At 49.1% G+C, this 19,593-nt stretch overlaps 1 protein-coding gene across 2 annotated transcripts in view; it reads left to right on the plus strand.

Moving 5' to 3' along the window:
• Positions 1 to 19,593, plus strand: part of TRIM66 (tripartite motif containing 66) — a 45,002-nt gene that overhangs the window by 10,929 nt on the left and 14,480 nt on the right. For both annotated transcript variants that reach the window (XM_045291047.1, XM_045291048.1), the window contains exons 3-10: positions 39 to 186; positions 1,028 to 1,160; positions 1,476 to 1,592; positions 2,881 to 2,995; positions 3,531 to 3,677; positions 5,673 to 5,790; positions 7,539 to 8,452; positions 10,225 to 10,386. In XM_045291047.1, the coding sequence (XP_045146982.1) occupies positions 39 to 186; positions 1,028 to 1,160; positions 1,476 to 1,592; positions 2,881 to 2,995; positions 3,531 to 3,677; positions 5,673 to 5,790; positions 7,539 to 8,452; positions 10,225 to 10,386 (1,854 nt within the window). The remainder of the gene's footprint in view (positions 1 to 38; positions 187 to 1,027; positions 1,161 to 1,475; positions 1,593 to 2,880; positions 2,996 to 3,530; positions 3,678 to 5,672; positions 5,791 to 7,538; positions 8,453 to 10,224; positions 10,387 to 19,593) is intronic.

Raw genomic sequence — 19,593 nt, forward strand, 5'->3', positions numbered from 1 at the left:
CTTGACTTGGCAGTGACCCCAGAACTCTCTGCTTCCAGAATTGCTCAGAATGCAAGGAGAAGAGGGCGGCACACATCCTCTGCACCTACTGCAACCGCTGGCTGTGCAGCTCCTGCACCGAGGAACACCGACACGGGCCTGCCCCAGGGGGGCCACTCTTTCCCCGTGCCCAGAAGGGGTCTCCAGGTACCAAACCTCCCTCTCCCCACCAGCCCCCATGCCCCAGGTTGGCATGGAACTCTAAAACCCCTGGAAAATTGCTCTCTGACCTGGTTTTCTTGTCCAGGAAGGATGGGGTAGTCTTGGAACCCATCCCAGAGGGAGGAAGTTTCCTCCAGAGTCAAAGGGGTGTGAGGCTCCCTCGCTCTGTGACAGTGGGTGAATGTGGGCGTGATCGCACCGGGGTTCGGGATGATCATAGAAGCTCGTCAAGCTCCTGCCCTCTGTTTAGAACATCCAGGCCTCACTTCTCTGTAGTTACTTGATTCATCTTTCAGCCTGGCTATGGTTTGTCCATTTGTCCTCCCAGCACCATTTGTCTTTAATGACAATCTTCTTGAAAAGTCTGTTCTAAAGGCCCTTGACGATGGAAGGGGTTTCACCTTTGTCCAGCCTCTGGGAACTAGCGTTCATGACCTTGTGTTGATAGCTGGGGATCTGGCAAGCCCGATCATAACAGAATCCAGGCCAGTGAGGAGGTTTAGGTTGAGTGTTGGAGGATTCCTTGCTCTGCAGGAGACCCACCTGCAGCAGGACCAAGTACTGCCCTCAGCCTCTGGTGGGTGGTAGGCTGCATGGGAGGCAATGGTGGGCACGTCCAGAGAGATGCCAGAAAGGACAAATGCATTCCAGCCTAAACCTGCACTTTCCTTTGTGTCTCTGGACCCTCATTAGCCTTGGGACAGGCATCTTTTCTTCAACTTCTATGTCTCCTGGGTGCCCTTTGAGGCTGAGAGTGACTCAGTGACTCTTACCTGAGAGGTCTGCCTCAGCTGGAGAGGCTCATTTTCTCCTTCTTCTCCGGCAGGAGTGAATGGTGGCTCCGGGGACTTCGCTTTGTACTGCCCTCTACACACACAGGAAGTGCTCAAACTGTTCTGCGAGACCTGTGACGTGCTCACTTGCCACAGCTGCCTCCTGGTGGAGCACAAGGAGCACAGGTGCGGCTGGCTGCCTGGAGCCAGTGCAGGGCTGGGGAGAGCTCTGGCTCTGGGCTCTCTCAGCACATCCAGATCTTGCCCCTGCCTAAGCCAACCTGCAGTCCCTGGGCTAACCTGAAGCTCTTTGCTACCACTGTTGACGAGTTTCTCTGGAGAAGGCCTAATGGGCCAAGCGCCTGCAGCATCTCTGACTGTGTAGCTGCGACTACAGCCCCATGGGCCAGGCTGAGCGCTGCATGGTCCAGATCCTTGTGTGGCTGGCATTCCCAGCCAGGCGCAGCCCCCTCAACTTCCTTTCCCTTTCTCTTCCCCTAGGTGCAGACATCTTGAAGAAGTTCTGCAAAACCAAAGGATGCTTCTGGAAAGTGTGACTACCCAGGTGGCCCATAAGAAATCCAACCTGCAGACATCTGCAAAGCAAATTGAGGACAGGTAGCACAGGCCAGCCCCGTCCAGAGCTGGGAACGGTCTGTTTCCTTATGTCCTCGTTCACAATACCAGACTATCAGATGTAGAGCTTTTGAAGTGGACGTGCAGTTAAATAGATGTGGGGAAATGCCCTGAAAGGTGTATATCCTGGCCCTAGACGCCCCAGGGCCAGTGAGGTGGGGTGTCTTAGGATTGGCTCTTGGTCCTTGAGGTTGACCTCTGTCAGGGTAAACAGAGTGAGTCTGGGCCAAAGTCCACTTCTACAAGTGATCATGAACTAGCCAGATGTAGGTGATTGAGAACAAGGGCACACAGTAGATATTGGGGAAGAAATTGCTGTTAATCATAAGGGTGTAATAAGTCAGTAACAATCTCCCCCTTATCACTCCCTTGTTTTTCATGTAAATCTACAAATGACATGCCTTCATTGGTATTTTACATAGGTAGAATTAGTCAACACTAAGAATTTATGTGCCCGGCATTGAGTTGGACATTATATCCACATTATTTTGTTCAAATCTTACAGTTCTTTGAGGTAGGAATTGCCTCCATGTTACTGATAAACTGATGAGGAGACTCATGTTCAGAGAATTTAGGTGACTAGTCTGAGATCAAACAGGTAGTCAGCGGGTTGGGCTTAGAAGTTACATCTGCGTGACTTCAAAGACCATACCCCTGTTTTTAAAATAACAGCTTTGTTGTTGTGCAACTTAACATGCCCTGACCCACCCCCCTTTCAATTCAGTAATTTTAGTATATTTGTCACAGAGTTTTTCAGCCATCCCGTTTCAGACCATTCCCATCACTACAAGAGGAAACACAAATAAGCACACTCAGGTCCTGGCAACTAAACTCACGCTCTTTTTGCCACACGTGGATTCCGAGCACCTTCTTCCTTAAGGCAAAAAATTCTATGAGATCTTGTCCTGCTCTTTCTGACCCTGCTTCTGGCGCTGTGTGAATTGGGAAGCTGCTGATTTGAGCTGAATGTGGATTTGTGATTCACCTAGAGATAACGAAGTCCTTCCCGCTGGCCCTCTAGCCTTGCCATGGAAATACATTCATTCTGCTGGCCTCTCTCCTCGCGGGGATGCAGAGCCATGTGATTCAATCAGTGTTCGCATTGGCACCTGGCCCCACTTGGACTGGGTTGTCCAAAGGATGGGCGGTGGGAGGGCACGTCTCTCGTCTTCTCTAGGTGGTGTCTGCCGGGCCCTCCGGTCACAGGCTCTCTTCCCACAGTGGGTGTGGAGTACAGGGCTCACCACGCTCTTTTCCATTCTCTTGACAGGATTTTTGAAGTGAAGCATCAACACAGGAAGGTAGAAAACCAGATAAAAATGGCCAAAATGGTTCTGATGAATGAGCTGAACAAACAGGCCAACGGGCTCATAGAGGAGTTGGAGGTACATCTGGGTCACGTGGATAGGCTCCATGCTTTCCCTTGGGTCATAAACCAGACACCTATCAAACGATGGGCTCAGAGCAACCGGAGCTGGAGTTCCTATGTGCACTTCCTCAGCTCTCTGCTGCACCCTGAATCTTAAAATGCCTGCTCTTATCTTGAGAGAGTAGCTCAGTAAGGTCTGGGAAGTCATTTCAAACTCCCAGCAGTGCGGTTGTTGTTAAGCACTGCCTTTCTGGGTCCGGGCCATGCTGGATCATAGCCTTGGAAGAGAGAGCCATGAAACAGGTTCTTTCTTCAGCAAGTTATGCTCAGGAGATGTTGACATTCATTAACCGCCTCCTCGCTACCTGCTCCATGATTTCCCTATACAATCCAGACTCTCCTTCTCCCTCACCCTCGGTTCTGGTCACGGCAGCACTCTCCAGTCCTCCTCTCCTCTCAAGGACACAGAGCCGTCGGATCCAATATCCAGTCGTGCTCACAAAGACACAGCAGGCCACAGGGCTCAAAGACTTTGTCTCCTTTGTACCCAGGGCATTACGAATGAGAGGAAGCGGAAGCTGGAGCAGCAGCTGCAGGGCATCATGGTTCTCAACCGTCAATTTGAGCATGTACAGAACTTCATCAATTGGGCGGTCTGCAGCAAAACCAGCATCCCTTTCCTTTTCAGCAAAGAACTGGTAAGGGACGTCAGACTTCTCAGCCTACACTCGCAGCTGATCAGAGCCTCCACTCTGTTCTGGGGAGGTGAGGCAGTGCCTGACTTTCTTTAGAATGGATAAAGTAAGACACTACCCCATCTATCCTTCAGTTAATAAGTAGCATTTACGCCTTTCACCCAATGCTATGTACAAAGGATCCAGGCTCTGAAATGGTCCTGCCTTCCTCCCAGGCAACCCACCAGGGAGGTGACAGTTCTTTGTCTCAGGTCATGGACTTGGCTATTATCCTAGCAGTGTGTTGTCTATCCCATAGGAAGTTATCGTGGATTGAAAAGGGTGGTGGTGATGAGGATAAAGAGGAAAGGAAGAGTGTTGAGGATGGCGCTGAAGTTTTCGTCTTGGGAGGAGGAGGGTGCCCAGGGGAAGCAGCAAGATTTCGGAGAGATGTTGATGGGGTTTCCATTGGAGTATGCTGAATCTCAGATTCCTGCAGGCTATTTGAGAGGAAATGTCTAGGAGCTACTTGAACATATGGGCCTGGAAGGGTGAAGAAAGGCTAGGGTAGGAGATAGAGTCTTGGGAGTCACTGAGCTATTGGTAGTAAAACCTTGAAAGTGTGTGTGCAGGAAGAGAACAAGAAGTTTGGTTCCCAGAAAAATAGCATCATTGCCAGCCTAGATGGCAGATGATGTTTTAAAGGCCTTCTTGTAAAGTGGAACAGCCCATAGACAGGTCAAGGAGGCAGAGGAGGTAGCGAGGTGAGGAAGTAGAGACGGAAGTGAAGAGAAGGGAAATAGGAAGGCAGAGTTGTGAGGAAACAGTTTTTTAAGAATGGAAAACAGGTGCCCACATGTCTTTTAGGGGAGAGGTTGAAGAAAGAGATGTGTGGAGGAGTTAGCATCCTGAGAAGGCAGGAGGAGGTGGGATCGGAAGTGAATGGTTAGCTTTAAATGAAAGAGACACTCCTGTCCTCTGAGATCAGAGGACAGGAAGGTAGCAGTAGGGTGCAGATAAGTTTGAAGGTCCAAGGGGTGTAAGTTGGTAGGAGTTTGCTCTTTCCAGTCTATGTGAAACAAGTGAATGAAAAGGTGAGACATTAGATAAGTGACACGGTGGAAAAAATGCAGATTTTCAAAAGTCACTAAGCACAGTGCAAGAGGAGGTTTACCAGAGACAAGAAAAATGATTGGAGCGTGCCCTTGAAGTAGTGGAAAATAACAGGGCTTTGGGATGGATGGATTGACCAACTTTTAGGAAATGGTGCTGGAGAAGGCATTAAGAATCCTAAATGAAAATTATGGGAAGCTGGGAAGATTCTATGGCCTAAAGAGCAGGACTTGGAGAGAATTCCATGAGGTTGGAAACCATCCTCTGAAAAAGCATGTACTAGTTATGTGATCAGAGATCCGATTGTTGAAGTTTAAGGTCTCATAGGTAGAACTGTCCTAGATGATACGTCTAGGTATGTTTACTACTGAAAACAGAGGGAAAGGTAACTGGCATTAATGAGACCAAGTGATTAAGAGGCAAAGGTGTTGCTATATAAAGTCCTAAATGGTCAACTGAATGATAGAAGCTAGATGACAGCAACGAGGGAGGAAGAGGGCAGGTGAATAGAATGGAAGGGTGTTGTACCTGGGGGCGGAAGAGCTGCAATGGGAGCTCAGAGAACATTTGTCCACTTAGAAAAAAATCAGGTGATGGGACAATGAATACAACATCCTCCAGAGGGTTTCCAGAGAAATAAGGTGCGAGAGAATTACAAATCATTTGAGGTCTGCAAGAGATGAGGATGTTAGGGTTCTGGAGACTTGATGCATCTCAGCTAGGGGAGGCTGTTAGGGTGGGTGGTGAAGGAGAGGTATTAAAATAGAAGGAAATGAGCACCTAAGGAAAAACAAGAGTCTAAAGGGCCAAGACCTTGAGCTCTTCACACTGTCCAGAGGAGAGGGAGAAAAAATTGTCATTTAGACACAGGCTGATCAAAGAATTGACCTTTGGTGGTGGGGTCAGATTGTGTTCCAGATGCAACGACTGCTGGAGACAAGTTGTAACACGGATCCTGGTTCCCCTTGGAGTATCAGGTTCACCTGGGAGCCTAACTTCTGGACCAAGCAGCTGGCTTCCCTTGGTGAGTGGGGTTCCACTGTGAGGGCATGTACATAATTGCGAAGCATGAGCATAACACATCTGTTAGCTTACTGGGTTGGTCCGCATAGACCCAAGGGAAGCACTCCTGGAGACTGCCAGTGGCCATGGAGTTACCCAGCAACCCCCCCCCCCCCCAGCCCACTTTCTGTCTCTGTCTCTGTGTGCTGTGTGTTTGAGGGGAAAGGTTCAATGGCAGTAGCACAATAGCAATATAGGACTTTGTCCCAGGACTCATTGGCATCTGAGCTTTGCATTCTTCAGGAATGTCATTCTTACCTCTGTTGCATTTCTGGAGAGGAGACAGTGGCCCTGCTGCATGGCAGTATGCTTGTGTCCTACAAAGGTATTCAGGTCTCAGCAATAGTGAGACATGTGCGAGTGTGCTTCATTCATCTTTTGCAGTTGACATGCAAGCAGGGAAATGCATGACTTTGTGTACATTTCCTTTCCTGCTCCCATAATTTGCTGGCAATCAGTATTCAGACAGAATGCAGACAGTTGAAGTTGTGCCTGTGTTGAGAACCCAATGGGAGATGTGTTCAACGAACGGCCAACGGCCGCCTTCACTTGGCTCTGGCACTCTGAAAGTTGATTGAACTTGGCAAAATGATGAATGAGACTTCTTTGCTTCCATTTCCCCTCTGGCTAATTCACGAGACCTTTGGGCAGACGGGCCCCAGGCTGGGCACTAGGTACCACAGGTGATTACATCACATTTCCTCCTCTCAACAACCAAACCCACTACCAAGTTCATTCCGACTCAGCGTGACCTGACAGCACAGGGTAGAATGACCCCTGCGGGCTTCTGAGACTCCCACTTTCGAGAGGAGTGGGAAGCCTCGTCCCGCTCCCAGGGAGCAGCCGGTGGTTTGCACTGCTGACCGTGCAGTTGGCAGCCTCACATGCCGTCAGGGCTCCTCTCGAGGAGCAGTCTCCACGGAAGCAAGCCTCATCAAAAACACTTGGTGGAAGGAGCCCTTGTGCCGGGATACCAGTAGGAATCATCCACTCATGCCAGGGGCCCCGAGGCCTCCAGGGGCAGTGCTATTGCCTCGCCTAGGAGCTTCTCTTCTCTTTCTTTTTTTTTTTAGTTCTACAATTTATTTATTTATTTATTTATTTATCCTCTTTTCTTTTTATTTTTTTAACATTTTATTAGGGCCTCATACAACTGTTATCCCAATCCATACACACATCAATTGTGTAAAGCGCATTTGTACATCGTTTCTCAAAACATTTTCTCTCCACTTAAACCCCCAACATTAGGTCCTCATTTTCCCCCTCCCTCCCCGCTACCCCCACTTCTCTCCTCTTTCATCTCACTTGCCCAGCACGTAGTCGCCCAAGGTCTGGTTTGGGGACTTGCTCATTGGAAAGTTTGTTGCTACTTTTCAGCACATAGCTTCTCACTCCTGCCTCGGTCCCCACCATTAACAGTGGCTCTGTTTTAACAAAAGGAAAGAAAAAAGGAGTGGATGCTATTGAAGGGAACCTGTGGCTTCTCTCCTGGGATAGACGAGTAAGACCGGAGCATGTGTGAAAAGCTGAGCTAATTTCTCAAACTCCCAGTACACACACACACACACACACACACACACACAAATGTTCCTGCTAGCGGCATTCTAACCTGAGCCTTAGCGACCAGGGGTCTCGGTCATTCGTCTGTATGTACGTGGTTGTGTCTGTTCCTGGGAGCAGGAGGTAGCACACTCTCTTCTGAACTTGCAGGCTGCATAACTACCGAAGGAGGACAGCTGTCCCGGGCCGAAACTCCAGCATATGGCAGCTTGCAGGCGCCATCATCCTTTTACCAAAGCCACCAATCCCCGGTGACGGTGACGCAGCAAGAGGCGCTTAGCCACTCCTCACACAAGTTCCAGCCCCAAGCCCTGTGTTCCTCATCTGTGTGCTGCTCCCACTGCTCCCCGGGCTCACCCGCCCTCAAAGGCCAGCCCCCGCCGCCCCCCAGCATACACCCCACCCACGGCTTTAGGCAGCCCCCGGAGATGGTGCCTCAGCCGCTCGGGCCCCTGCAGTGCCCCACCCTGCTGCCCAGAGAGAAAGAGCTGCCCTGCAATCCTCACCCACCAAAGCTGCTGCAGCCCTGGCTGGAAGCCCCGCCGCCCGCTGAGCCCGAGGGCACGCCCCACAGGCTGGGCCAGCCGCCGACCACCCAGCCTGTGTGCATCGTGCCTCCACAGGATGTTCATCCAGGAGCCCATGCCCAGCCCACCTTACAGACACCCTCTATCCAAGTCCAGTTTGGCCACCACCAGAAGCTAAAGCTTAGCCACTTTCAGCCGCCCCCGCCCCCGCCGCAGCAGCTCCCTCCACCCCCTCCACCCCCCCCACCACCACAGCAGCCACCCCCACCGCCATCCCAGCATCTGGCTCCCAGTCAGCATGAGAACCCTCCTCCTGGGCCTGCCTGTTCCCAGAACGTGGACATCATGCACCACAAGTTTGAGCTGGAGGAAATGCAGAAGGATCTCGAGCTCCTCCTGCAGGCTCAGCAACCCAGCCTGCAGCTGAGTCAGACCAAGTCGCCTCAGCACCTTCAGCAAACCATCGTGGGGCAGATCAACTACATCGTGAGGCAGCCCGCACCTGTCCAGTCCCAGACGCAGGAGGAGACGCTGCAGGTGAGCCTCAGGGTGGCTGGGGCATCGATTCGCCCCACCGTAGGACAGCTCAGGGAGCACAGCTCCCCCAGGCACAGGCTGGCACCAGGACCAGTTTCTTCAGTGTCGTGGAAGCTCCGGAGAACACAGTGCCCAGCCCCTACACCATTCTGTCTTCAACACTTTCACTCCATTCCTGTCCTGCTGGTCCTTGCCATGGGCGCTTCCTACTGGGCAGCGCTGGACTCCTCCCAGCGCCAGGGCAGAAGGGAAACTGCCCTGTCTCTGTAACTTGCCCGATTTCCTTGCTGTGAACTTAGTTTCCAGACAGGTTGGTATTAGATGTCATCCTGTCGGTTCGGACCCTCAGCGATCTTATGTACAACAGAATGCGTGCCCTCCTCACAATTGTGCCCGTGCTTGATCCCATTGTTGCAGCCACGGTGCCAATCCATCTCCTTGAGGGCCTTCCTCATTTTTGCTGCCCGCCCACTTTCTCCTGTCACATTGTAAGTGCCTTCTGACCCAAGGGGCTCATCTTCCAGTACTATCTTTGACAATGTTCTACTTCCATTCATTGGGCCGTCGGTATCTGACGATATTTTGAAGCTGTGCGTAAGGTTTTCAGCAGCCACTTCCTCTGAAGTGGGGAGCCGATTCCTTCTTCATTGTCTGTTCTTAGTTTGGAAGCACCACTGAAGCCTGTTCACTGTGGGTGACCCTACGGGCATTTGAAATACCAGTGGCACAGCTTCCAGCATCACAGCAACACACAAGCCGGCACAGTACGACAAAGTGACACCCCAGTGGTGGAGACCAGGGGTAGGGAAGAGCTGGAGTGGAGTGAAGCTGTGTGTTACACGTAGGAGCCAGCAGTTTTGTAACACTGCATAGATAGGGATTTCCCATTTATTTCAAGTCGACTAAACTCGATTGATTTATGTGCACTGCCCACAATGCCATTAGGTAGGCATTACCATCTGTATTTTATAGGTGCAGAAGTGGAGGTTCCTAGGAGGTATGCAATTCACTTGGTAGCCACACCACATTGAGTATTAGAGCCAAGACTTGGATGCAGACCCGTTGACTTTTCTGTACTCCTGCAGAGGAGTCCTTGCTCTGTCCCTAGGGAGAGGTGAAAACAGTCCATTGAAGGGGTGCAGTTTGTACTTCTGGAATTTTGCTGTAGTCCACATGTTCACTGTCAGCCCCTGCCTTTATTATTACCATTATTATTATTGCTTTTTTTCCCCAGAGCCTCCCATTCTAAGTCCCTCCCCAAGCCCCTCTTTGCTTTTTCATAGTAGCGCTTCCCTGGAACCTGTAATTACACTTCTATCTTCAAAGCAGTGCCATTGACTTTTCCTTTCTTACAAAATGGCAAGGCCTCCCATTTATGCTTCAGCACTCACAGCTTCAGATGTCTTCCCATGAGCCCCTGCTCCTTGGAGGGACTCTGGAGTAAGCCCCACGAAGGCAGAGAAGAGTCCAGAGCCCATCGATCACAAGCAAACGTTAGGTCAAAACTGCTGTGAACCAACCGGATAAGTGTGACAGTTAGTTCAGAATTCTCAATTGGGGGTCTTGCCTAAGACCATTCTGTTAGGACATAGGCTTAGGAAGTGTCTAGATAGTGTGGTTCTCTTTGGGAACAAATTGCAAGCTGTCCACACTGTGTAGGTGGTGACGATGAGTGGGACAGATTGGGCACTGCCCTTCCTGCTGCTGCTGCTACTGCAGCTGCTGCTGGTCTTTGCAGTGGAACCCACTCAAGTTCTCCTCTTCTGCTCCAGGCTACAGACGAACCTCCAGCGTCAGAGGGCCCAAAGCCCGTGCTCCCTCTCAACAAGAATACTGCAGCCGCTTTGCCCCAGACATCTGGGGAAGAGACCCCGCTCAGTGTCCCCCCGCTGGACAGCACCATCCAGCACTCCTCTCCGACTGTGGTGAGAAAGGTACTAATGGAGCCTGCTTCCCCTGGCCATACGGGACCCGCTACCAGCCAAGACCCCCGAGACCCGGATGAGGATGATTGGGTGGGAGGAGGGGTGTCCCTGTTGCATCCCTGGATGTCACACAGCCCCGACTCATGCCTTCTGTCCTAATAAGTCAGCAGCAGTTGGTTCTCCTCCACCCTCAACCACCATCTCTACACTCACATGCACATTTCACACTGGGACCAACTTCATTTAGTGTAGAAGGGAAACGGGAGTGGCAGCCCCTTTGGGGAGTACTTACTCTGTGCCTGGTGCACTTCACAAGCCTGTTCTCCCATACACCTCCTCACAGTTCTGGGAGGTGGGTGTTCCCATTTTACAGGGAAAGAAACTGATGCCCAGGGCCCTGTAACTAGTCGATGACAAAGCCGAGGTCATCCAAAACTTGTCAGAATCCAAAACCTGAACTTTTTCTTCTCTGCAATGAAAATGCAGAAAAGAACTTATGGGCCCCCATACCCCAAAATTGCTTGGCCTTAGAATTGGAATCAGTGGCGCTTGTTGGGTGAGTGGTCAGCAGGCACGTCCTGTGGAGGTAGCAGAGCATCTAGGAGCACAGAGACTAAGCTGTCTTGAAGATGAACGGTTAGGGGCCTGTCTACTCGCTCACCTACCCTGGCAATGACAGAGTCACAGAACCACTCCCTGCTCTCCTCCTATCCTATCCTGTCACCCTTCCAGCTAAAAGCTCAGTCCCGTGCCATTCCCCGCACCCAGCCCTCCCTGCGTTCTTTGACGCTGTTCCACTTTTCCTGTTGCCTCCTCTGGCTTGGTATGCTCAGCTCTCCTGGTGCCTCCATCCCACCCTCTACTTCTGTATTTTCAGCCTTGCAGCACCCTCTGGCTCTGCAGCCCTTGCTCTGCTAGTTGGTCTGCCCCTAACTCCAACCATGTCCCCCCACTCCCCCACTGCCCCAACCCAGACAGTAATGCCATTTTCATGTATGGCGTAGGTCAATCTAATTCAGTGGCATTTGAGAAAAGAGTTAGGAAAATGGGGGATAGCAAAATTGAAATGTTAACTTCGAAATCCCTGGTGACTCCTGAAGTCTGGCAAGCCTCTGATATTAGTGATGTTTGGTCTGTGCCTTTTGAAATGGTTTGGCCTACAGGTGCTGAAAATAGGCTCTCTATGGCCTTTAGGAGTTTACCTTTTAATACTTGAGCCAGTGACCTATCCATCCATTTACCCATTCAACATTCAAAAAAATATCTCAATCTCTTAGTATCTGCCAAGGAGCACTGGTGGCATAGTGGGTTACACCCTGGGCTGCTAACCTCAAGGTAAGCAGTTCAAAACTGCCAGCCACTTTGAGGAAGAAAATTACAGTCTCAGAAACCCACAAGAGCAGTTCTACTCGGCCCTATAGGGTCGCCATGAGTCAGAATCAACTCGATAGCAGTAGGGTTTCAAGTATATTACAAATATCCTGCTAGATGTTGAACTCACTTTGGTGAACAAGAGAAGCTCAACTCTCAGCTGGAGCTTACATTTGAATGGGGCAGACAGTTAAGCAAGCAGCAGCATCACAAAATGATCAAGTGGTGTATATATAGGGGATTGAGAAAGCACGCCTTAACCTGGGAGGAGGGGCTCTTCACACAAATCTCCCTCTATAGAGGACATTATTTGAAGCTGAGATTGGAGGGAGAAAAAGTTAGGCTAGTTGGGGGTCAGGGGAAATGAAGCCAGAAAAATCCAGAAGGAAGGAAATAACTGGAGGCAGCTAGGGGTCTTCCAACAACTTGGCTTGTCCTGAGCAGGGAGGTGCTCTGGGGAAGGAGAGAGGTTGTAACACAGAGGTTGGAAGACCTGCTAATTGTGCTTTGGGACTGAGATCTGTCCTGCAGTCTATGAGGCGTAAATGAAGGATTTCCAATAGAAACAGGGTTCTGGCTAAATTTTAGATAAGTCTCTAGCCGTGGTAAGGGAAATCAGAGCGCAGAGGCTTGGCGGCCCAGCTTGTCTTAGCTCACTGGATTACGTCTCTGAGACTGGGAACTGGGAAAGAAGTTACATTTTGATCTCTGGTGTTCTCTTGTGGAAGCTACAACATGGCCAGAGGACAGCTAGCTCAGAAGGAGGGAAGCATGGGACTCAAGGGGTGGGAGAAACCAGGTAGAAAATGTTGCTTCTGACTAAGCGAGCAGCAGTTCTGTTCTTATGCAGTGTGGGGAGGGAGCTCAGTGCCTCCACAGAAGCATGGGGTCTGTGCTGCCTCGGTGGGTGACCCCGTGGTCTACGTGGCAATAGGTTGCTACCCGTCTGTGTGAAGGGTTGGCAGTGGAATTAGTGAAGCTTCTAGAAACCCCGTCTTCTCATTTTGAGCTCCCCCTGGTCCATATCAACTGAGATCCAGGCCAAGGTTTGAAGGGCAGGAGACCTGTCATTTCTAGACACTTTATTCATGGTTTGAATGACCAGGAAAAGGACCCCAAAATTATTATTCTGACCCAGAGGAACTTCTGGATCTACTTGACTGAGACAGAGTTCAGGTTACACAAATTACACACAGAGTTCTTTGAATAAGGAAAAGGGCTTTCTTTTTGAGGAAGAATAAAAAAGCTGGGCGTGGGAAGAGGGGGTGTGTGAACCTTGAAGATTCCAAATATCTATCTTAAACATCTTTTTGAATGATCATATCTTGAAGAGCATTTTCCATTTTTTTCATGTTTTACATGGAGTATTCCATTTTTATCTGTTTGTTTATCCTAGCAATACTATGAGGAAGCCACTTTCTTATTCCCTTTTGAAAGATGTGGGAACTGAGACAGAGAGGTTGAATGACCCACCTAACGGTTATCCAGCCGGCCATGGGCCATGTACAGTTGAGCCCAGGTTCCTGACTCAACCCAGTGTTCAATGGTGAGGTGAGGTTACCTCTCTTTGTGCACTGAAGGCGGAGAACTAGAACTCCATTTGGCCTCTCACCTGCTGGATTTCCCTTCCTGTCCAGTCTTTGAAAGTAGACTGGGTCTCTGCTGGGGGGAAGTCTTGGGACCCAACCTGGCTCTGGTTATCGCCATCTAGTCAAGAGGTTTTGGACTCCAGCCTGCGCTTGCCTTTGCTCGCCTCTGAGTTCCTGAAGGTTACCAACCAAAGAAGCCTATGGCCCTGGCACCTCTCTGCCCGGGCCCCAGGCACTCATTCATGCTCTGAACCGCTCACCAGCATTCCCACCACAAGGAGGACTCTTGTCAAAGCAGAGGTGCCATGCCCCAGTGCGGTAGCAGTGAACACAGAGCTTGCTGTGCAAATGAGATGTCATAATTCTAGAGTGGGCTTTCCCATGGCTTGAGCCCTGCAACTCGGGAGCAGCTTGTCTCACGGCATTCTCCGGAGCCTGCAGGATGTCTCTGAATGAATGCTGAGAGTTGTTGGACAATCACTGTTGCTGGAGCTTCCTGTTCTGGGTCCAGCCTCTCCGGAAAGAGATCATGGTTACAACTATACAACAGAGCCCCCCAAGTCTTCGGTGAAACAGAAGACATGTGGTGGCTTCATTTCATACTTGTGGACTAATTGACTGCTGAAACATTTACAGAATTCTTTCTTTGGAGAGCTCATTGAATGAAGAAACACGATCCCAGCTCCCATGCACCTACTGAAGGAACCACCTTTCTGCACATGGTGCAGCCCAGACGTTCAGCAGAGGCCTTGAGGCCATCGTGTATGACTTGGGAGGATTCTGGGCTTTATTTTCAAGAATGGATATAGAAGCAGTAGGCATCCCTATGATTCAGATCATTAAGGGTGAGGAAGAAGAGAAGGATAATGACTCTGGCAAGTACCAGTTATTCCATTACCAAAGCATTTTCACTCCCAAGCTCTTAGGTTGATTCTTACAGCTCTCCATTATTAGTGTATGGAGGAGGAACTAGAAGCCCAGCAAAGATCTTTGTCTGACCTGGCCCTGACAGTAGCTTTTGCTCAGAATTTTCCTAGGACCGACTGAGGCTCTCTTAGGACCTGTGTCCTGGTCAATAGCTGCAGAACTATACAGAGATCCACCCTGTCCTCCCTGGAGTCACATCAAACAGCCAGGCCACGTGTCCTGCATTCATCCCCCTCTGGGAAGCCCATTTCTTTAGTTGTCTCTTGCTTTCATTCAAAGACCAGGCCCAAGATACCTGTCTGGCTCTCCTGACTTGGGAGTTAATGGGACCTTGCTGCTAAGCTTTGGGCTATAAAACAAAACAAACTCCAAACTCACGGCCGTCAAGTGGATTCCCACTAATACAGTAATGACCCAATAGGACAGGTAGACCGTCCCCGTGGGCTTCCAAAGCTGTCAAGTGGTTTTGCACTGCTGAGTCCAATGCATAACCTGCTACGACACTGAATACCTCTGGCCAAGTTCTGAGTCTTAAAAGGCTTGGTTTTAGAACGTTCCACTCAGTGCTCACTTCGGCAGCATATATACTAGAAGGTTCCACTCATTCTTTCCTTCACTCCAGACTTGCTGGAATCTACTTCTTCTATCTCAAACTCTGCAGTTCTCTGTTTTCCAGCTCTCCCCTGATCTTCAGGGCGCTGGGCACTCCTCAGTTCTTCTTTGTTCACTACCCATAGACCCTTTCTACTTGTCTTTGGCCAGCTAGCATAGATCAGCATAGCTATACATCCATAGGATAGGCTCAGCCTTCATCAGGACCAGAGCTTGTTGTTGAAATGGAGGAACACTCACTGTCAACGAGAGCAGCATCATTGTTTACTTGTGCTTGCTTATTTTGTTTTATTTCAAAGGAGCAATATCACTATTACAAACCAATAGTGAAACCAGTCCAGTATTGGAAAAGTTAGTTCCTCCCTCAGCTATCAGATGCAGATTTTTCAAGAACAAGTAGGGTTAAGCCAAGCTACTTAACTGAAGCTTTTGAATCACTGAAATGTTCCAAGGAGTTAATTCACAAATTCCCTTACCTCTGCCCTTGTTGCCTTATTTATATCCTTCGGCCTGAGTAAAGACCACCTCAGTGTGTTTCCAAGACACAGCTCCCTATCACTGAACTATAGACTCACCTTAACCACAGAGCCTCATCCAAGTTCCCTGAACTTGCTAAGAAATGTTCTCACCAGGCTCCGTGTGCTCTGTTTGATAAGACAGGGTAGTGTGGAACAGGTTTTAGAAGTATCCCCATTTGAAATCATGTTTTATGCCAATTACATTTTGTTACCAAAAGAGGTATGTTTCAGCTTCTGGAAGATTAATTAATGTGCAACGCCACCCTGTCTGAACTACTTTATCCCAGCAATATTATCTTGCTGAACCTGAAATTTATATTAAACTCAGGGCATGTGCATTAAGTGTCTGTTTATTGATTTTGCAATCACTTCTGATTAGGGTACTAGCTTTCTAGCTAATGGCACAAAATTGAAAGCGGCCAGCAAGCTTTCAAGACCGGGTTTGGGTTCCTCGTCTGAGACCTGTGTGACGCTGGGTCATCACATCTGGGTCATCACTCTGCATCTGAATTCCTTTTAGTGCCAAAGTGAAAAAACAATGCTGCTGCCTCTGAATGTTGGCACCGTGTGGTGATGAACAGCATAATAGCGTAAGCTCGTTCAGTTCTCTAGAAAAGATCCGGGCCGAGGACGGGGAGAGGGAGAGCACAGGCCCATCAGATGAGAGTCCGAGGTGTGAGGGGTTGTACTGGGGACAAGCAGAAGATGTTCCAAGTCAGCCAGTTTCAGGGGGTCCCAGAGAGGCAAGCTGTGCAGTGAGATGGTTCAGACAGGTAGAGCCATTAAGTTATTAAAAACTCAAGCCCAAACCCAGTGCCATCATGTCAATTAGTTATCGGGTGAGGTGATTCAGAGCAGTCAGGCAGGTCATAGAGCAGGCAGATCGAGATAAGGAGAGGAAATGAAGCAGAGTGTCGGGCACAGCATCCATCATACAGTGTGGAGAAAGAGAAGCTGTGGAGCAAATGAGAACAGTGAAGGGAGAGAGGAGGGGACTTCTTCGGGCTCAGCAGAGGCCCCCAAGCATCGTCCCAAGACAACCTAAGTGGTTGTCAGCGTCAATATTTTTGACATTTTGACTACTCATTCTTTCTGAACTAGAATGTAAATATTTTCCCTCACAGATTGCAAAATAAATATTTCCCTCATGAAATCCCAAGACTTTTGCATGTGAAGATAAAGTGGAGGTGTCATTTAGGTTAGACATGTCAGTGATAGCCCTACCCAGACTTCATGGCAGCCCAACCCTTTCATATGCTCTCATCCGCCCTTACCACGCTGGGCTCTGGAGGGAGCGGGCAGTATCCTCTCCAGCGACAGATGCGCTCCTACCATGTATGAAGGCCCAAGAGTCAGACAACCTGGCCACCTTCCCAAAGCCGTCTTGAGCCCTGCTCTTTCCTTCCTTGCCTGCCCTAGAGATTGTGTCCTCTCTCCGCCCTCACACTGGGTCCTGCTGCTTTCCCCTCTCACCTAGTAGCACGGGCAGCATAGTAGGGGACAGGCAGCCAGCTGCGCTCTCTCTGTACAAAATCAACCCTGACTTCTTGTTTTATGATTTGTACCTCTTCACTCCAGAGAGCCAGCTGACTTATTTCAGAATAGCCAACACAGAGCACCCTCGCGAGATGTCATTGCATCTGCATTGACTCAGCCTGTAAGATGGGGTTTGTGACTGGCTTTCTCGTAGCACTTCCTCTAAGTCCTCAGAATTCCCCGTAGGGGTTTCCCAAGTTCTTATTACCAGAGCCTTACCAGAGCTTCATGCCACCCACTTGGAATTGGCTTTAGATATGGAGATGAAATCTAGTCCACAATATCTCAGGGTATGCGGCTACCCTCATCTGCCCCTGGGTGTTCAGGAGCCAAAATATCTCAGAGAGAATTTCTGCCATTTCTCTACGACTTAGTCTGCATGCGTTCCTCTCCTCTATTATTATCTTGACTCACATCGTATGCTGTGCAGTAAGTGCCCTGGACACATGGGCAGAACATTTGAGATCCTATAAAGGTGATCTCAACTCTCAGTTTGTAAAGTTTTGACCTTTGGAATTTTATCTTTTGCATGTGTTTCGCTCTGTTGTACGTAGGGCCGCTGTGAATCAGAACGAACCCCGCGACACCTAACAACCACAACAAAATGTCTTCTCACACACAGCAATGTCCCATTGTCACTAGGAGGGACCCTGATAGATTTTGGTCCTCCTAAATGCTTGGTACCCAGAAGCTCACTGAACACCCTGTATGCCATTCTCAAAGTCCAGCATCAGTAGATAAGATGCACAGCAGAACTACACTGAAAACACCTGTCAAATAGGGCAGAGGTCAAAGAATCTAGTTCTGAGGGCTAAACTGTGCCATATATCAAAAAGGGAATGCAATAATATGGGTGTTCCTGTTTGTAGATAAGGAAGTATAGTGTGTCAGGAAGCCTGGCAGTGCCTACCCAGAACGACAGGGGGCCACCAAGGGGTAAAGACCAGTGCTTGTTAGGCATCAGTAGCTATGTGTCCGTGAAGCTGGGCTCCCCATCTGTTTTACTCAGTTTGATTTGAGCATTCTCTCCGCCTCACCTCTTTTCCACCTGGAGACTTCAAGCAGACAGCCAGTTGGAGCCTTTCTATTGAAATTCATTGAGCGACTGAGGAAAATGAAAAAGCAAACCTTTCTCTGGAGAAATGAACAGAAGACACTTACTTCATCGGCTTTTAAAATCGAGACCGGAAACTATCAGTTTAACTAGAGCCGTCAAACAAATAATGAAGGGGAAAGCTGGAAAGAAAGAGAAGACAGAGAACCGGGCCGAGAAAGGGCTGGGGAAGGACAAGGTTGAAGGCCAGAAGTCAGAGTGTGGTTCGAAATCTAAAAAGCCTCCATTGAACATCCTACTTCCTGGTGAAATCCTGACAGCAGCTGCCGGAAATCAGCAATGAAACCAAGGTGGCGGATGTTGTGTATCACACAAAATCCCAAAGAAACTACCATTACCACTCATGTGTTTTAGCAGAGTCTTCGAGAAGGTCAATAGATAAAAATCAGTTGTATTTCCATTCCTGAATGGAAGTAAACAGAAACAGAAATTTACAAAGTAATGTAAAATTTACAGTAACATAAAGCACATCCTAAGCATGCCCGAGGCTCATTTTCCTCAAGTGTAAAATGGGGTAACCACAGGACGATGCCGATGGTTACAGCAGCATCAACAACTTGGATGGCTGTGTTGAGCCCTACAGGGTGTTCCCTGCAGCCCTGAATGCCCACATGGATGTTCCTGTTAGACTCCACATCGTCATCTAATTATGACTCAAGATTACATGAGGTGATGTGTATAAAACACCCTGCAAACTACCTTGCATAGAATACATTCTCAAGTACTTTAGTGAAAATAAAAACAGTGATTATAATTTAAAACCTTCTGTTGTTAGGTGGGGGTTTGCGTGCCAGACCTCGTTTCTTGTATCCACCATTTTAAACAGTTTATCAAACCCTGCGGATGACGCGTTCTGTTCCCCCAACTCCACCTTGTCCCATCTCCCTCCTGCCGTACACTCCCTTCACGGAAATCAATGCCTAGCTGCCCTTGTGTCTCCTTTCCGCCCTTCCCCGCCCACCCAGGTAACAATCGAGGTCTAATGCTTTTGGTAGGAAAACGTTTTCTTTTCAAATAGCATTGTCACTCAGCATACTATTCTCTTAAGGCCATCCATGTCACGAGGTGTTTCACAGCTTCATTATTCTTCAACGATGTAGCTCATTGTGTGTCTGTACCAAAGTTTGTTGAGCCATCGACTGGTATTTAGGCTCTTCCCTTCTTGCTGTCATGAATAGTGCTGTGAGGAACCTGAGTGTGTATCTATCGACTTGGGCTGTGTTGTTTCTGCAGCAGATAGTGTAAGTAGTGCTGTTTCTGGGTCATGTGGCTTTTCTAGCCCCGATTATTGGAGGAAGTGCTGTATTGCTCTCCAGTGGTTGCTGCTGGTTTCAGTCCCATCAGCAAGGAGTGGTCCAGTCTCTCACACCCCCTCCAGCGTTTGTTGTTTTCTGAATTGATTCACATTTTGTATCAACTCATCCGTTGTAATCCCGTCAATGTGTAATCACTTATCTCGTTTCTTCCCTGTGTTTCCTGCTTTCGTTCCTCTGTCTTTCCTATCCCTCTGAACTTGGCCTTGGGTAAAGGCTGTCCTTTTGAGCTAAAA

Source organism: Echinops telfairi, unplaced genomic scaffold, assembly GCF_000313985.2.
Source record: "Echinops telfairi isolate 266 unplaced genomic scaffold, ASM31398v2 ScPeMD7_60;HRSCAF=208, whole genome shotgun sequence".
In the NCBI taxonomy this organism is placed as follows: domain Eukaryota; kingdom Metazoa; phylum Chordata; class Mammalia; order Afrosoricida; family Tenrecidae; genus Echinops; species Echinops telfairi.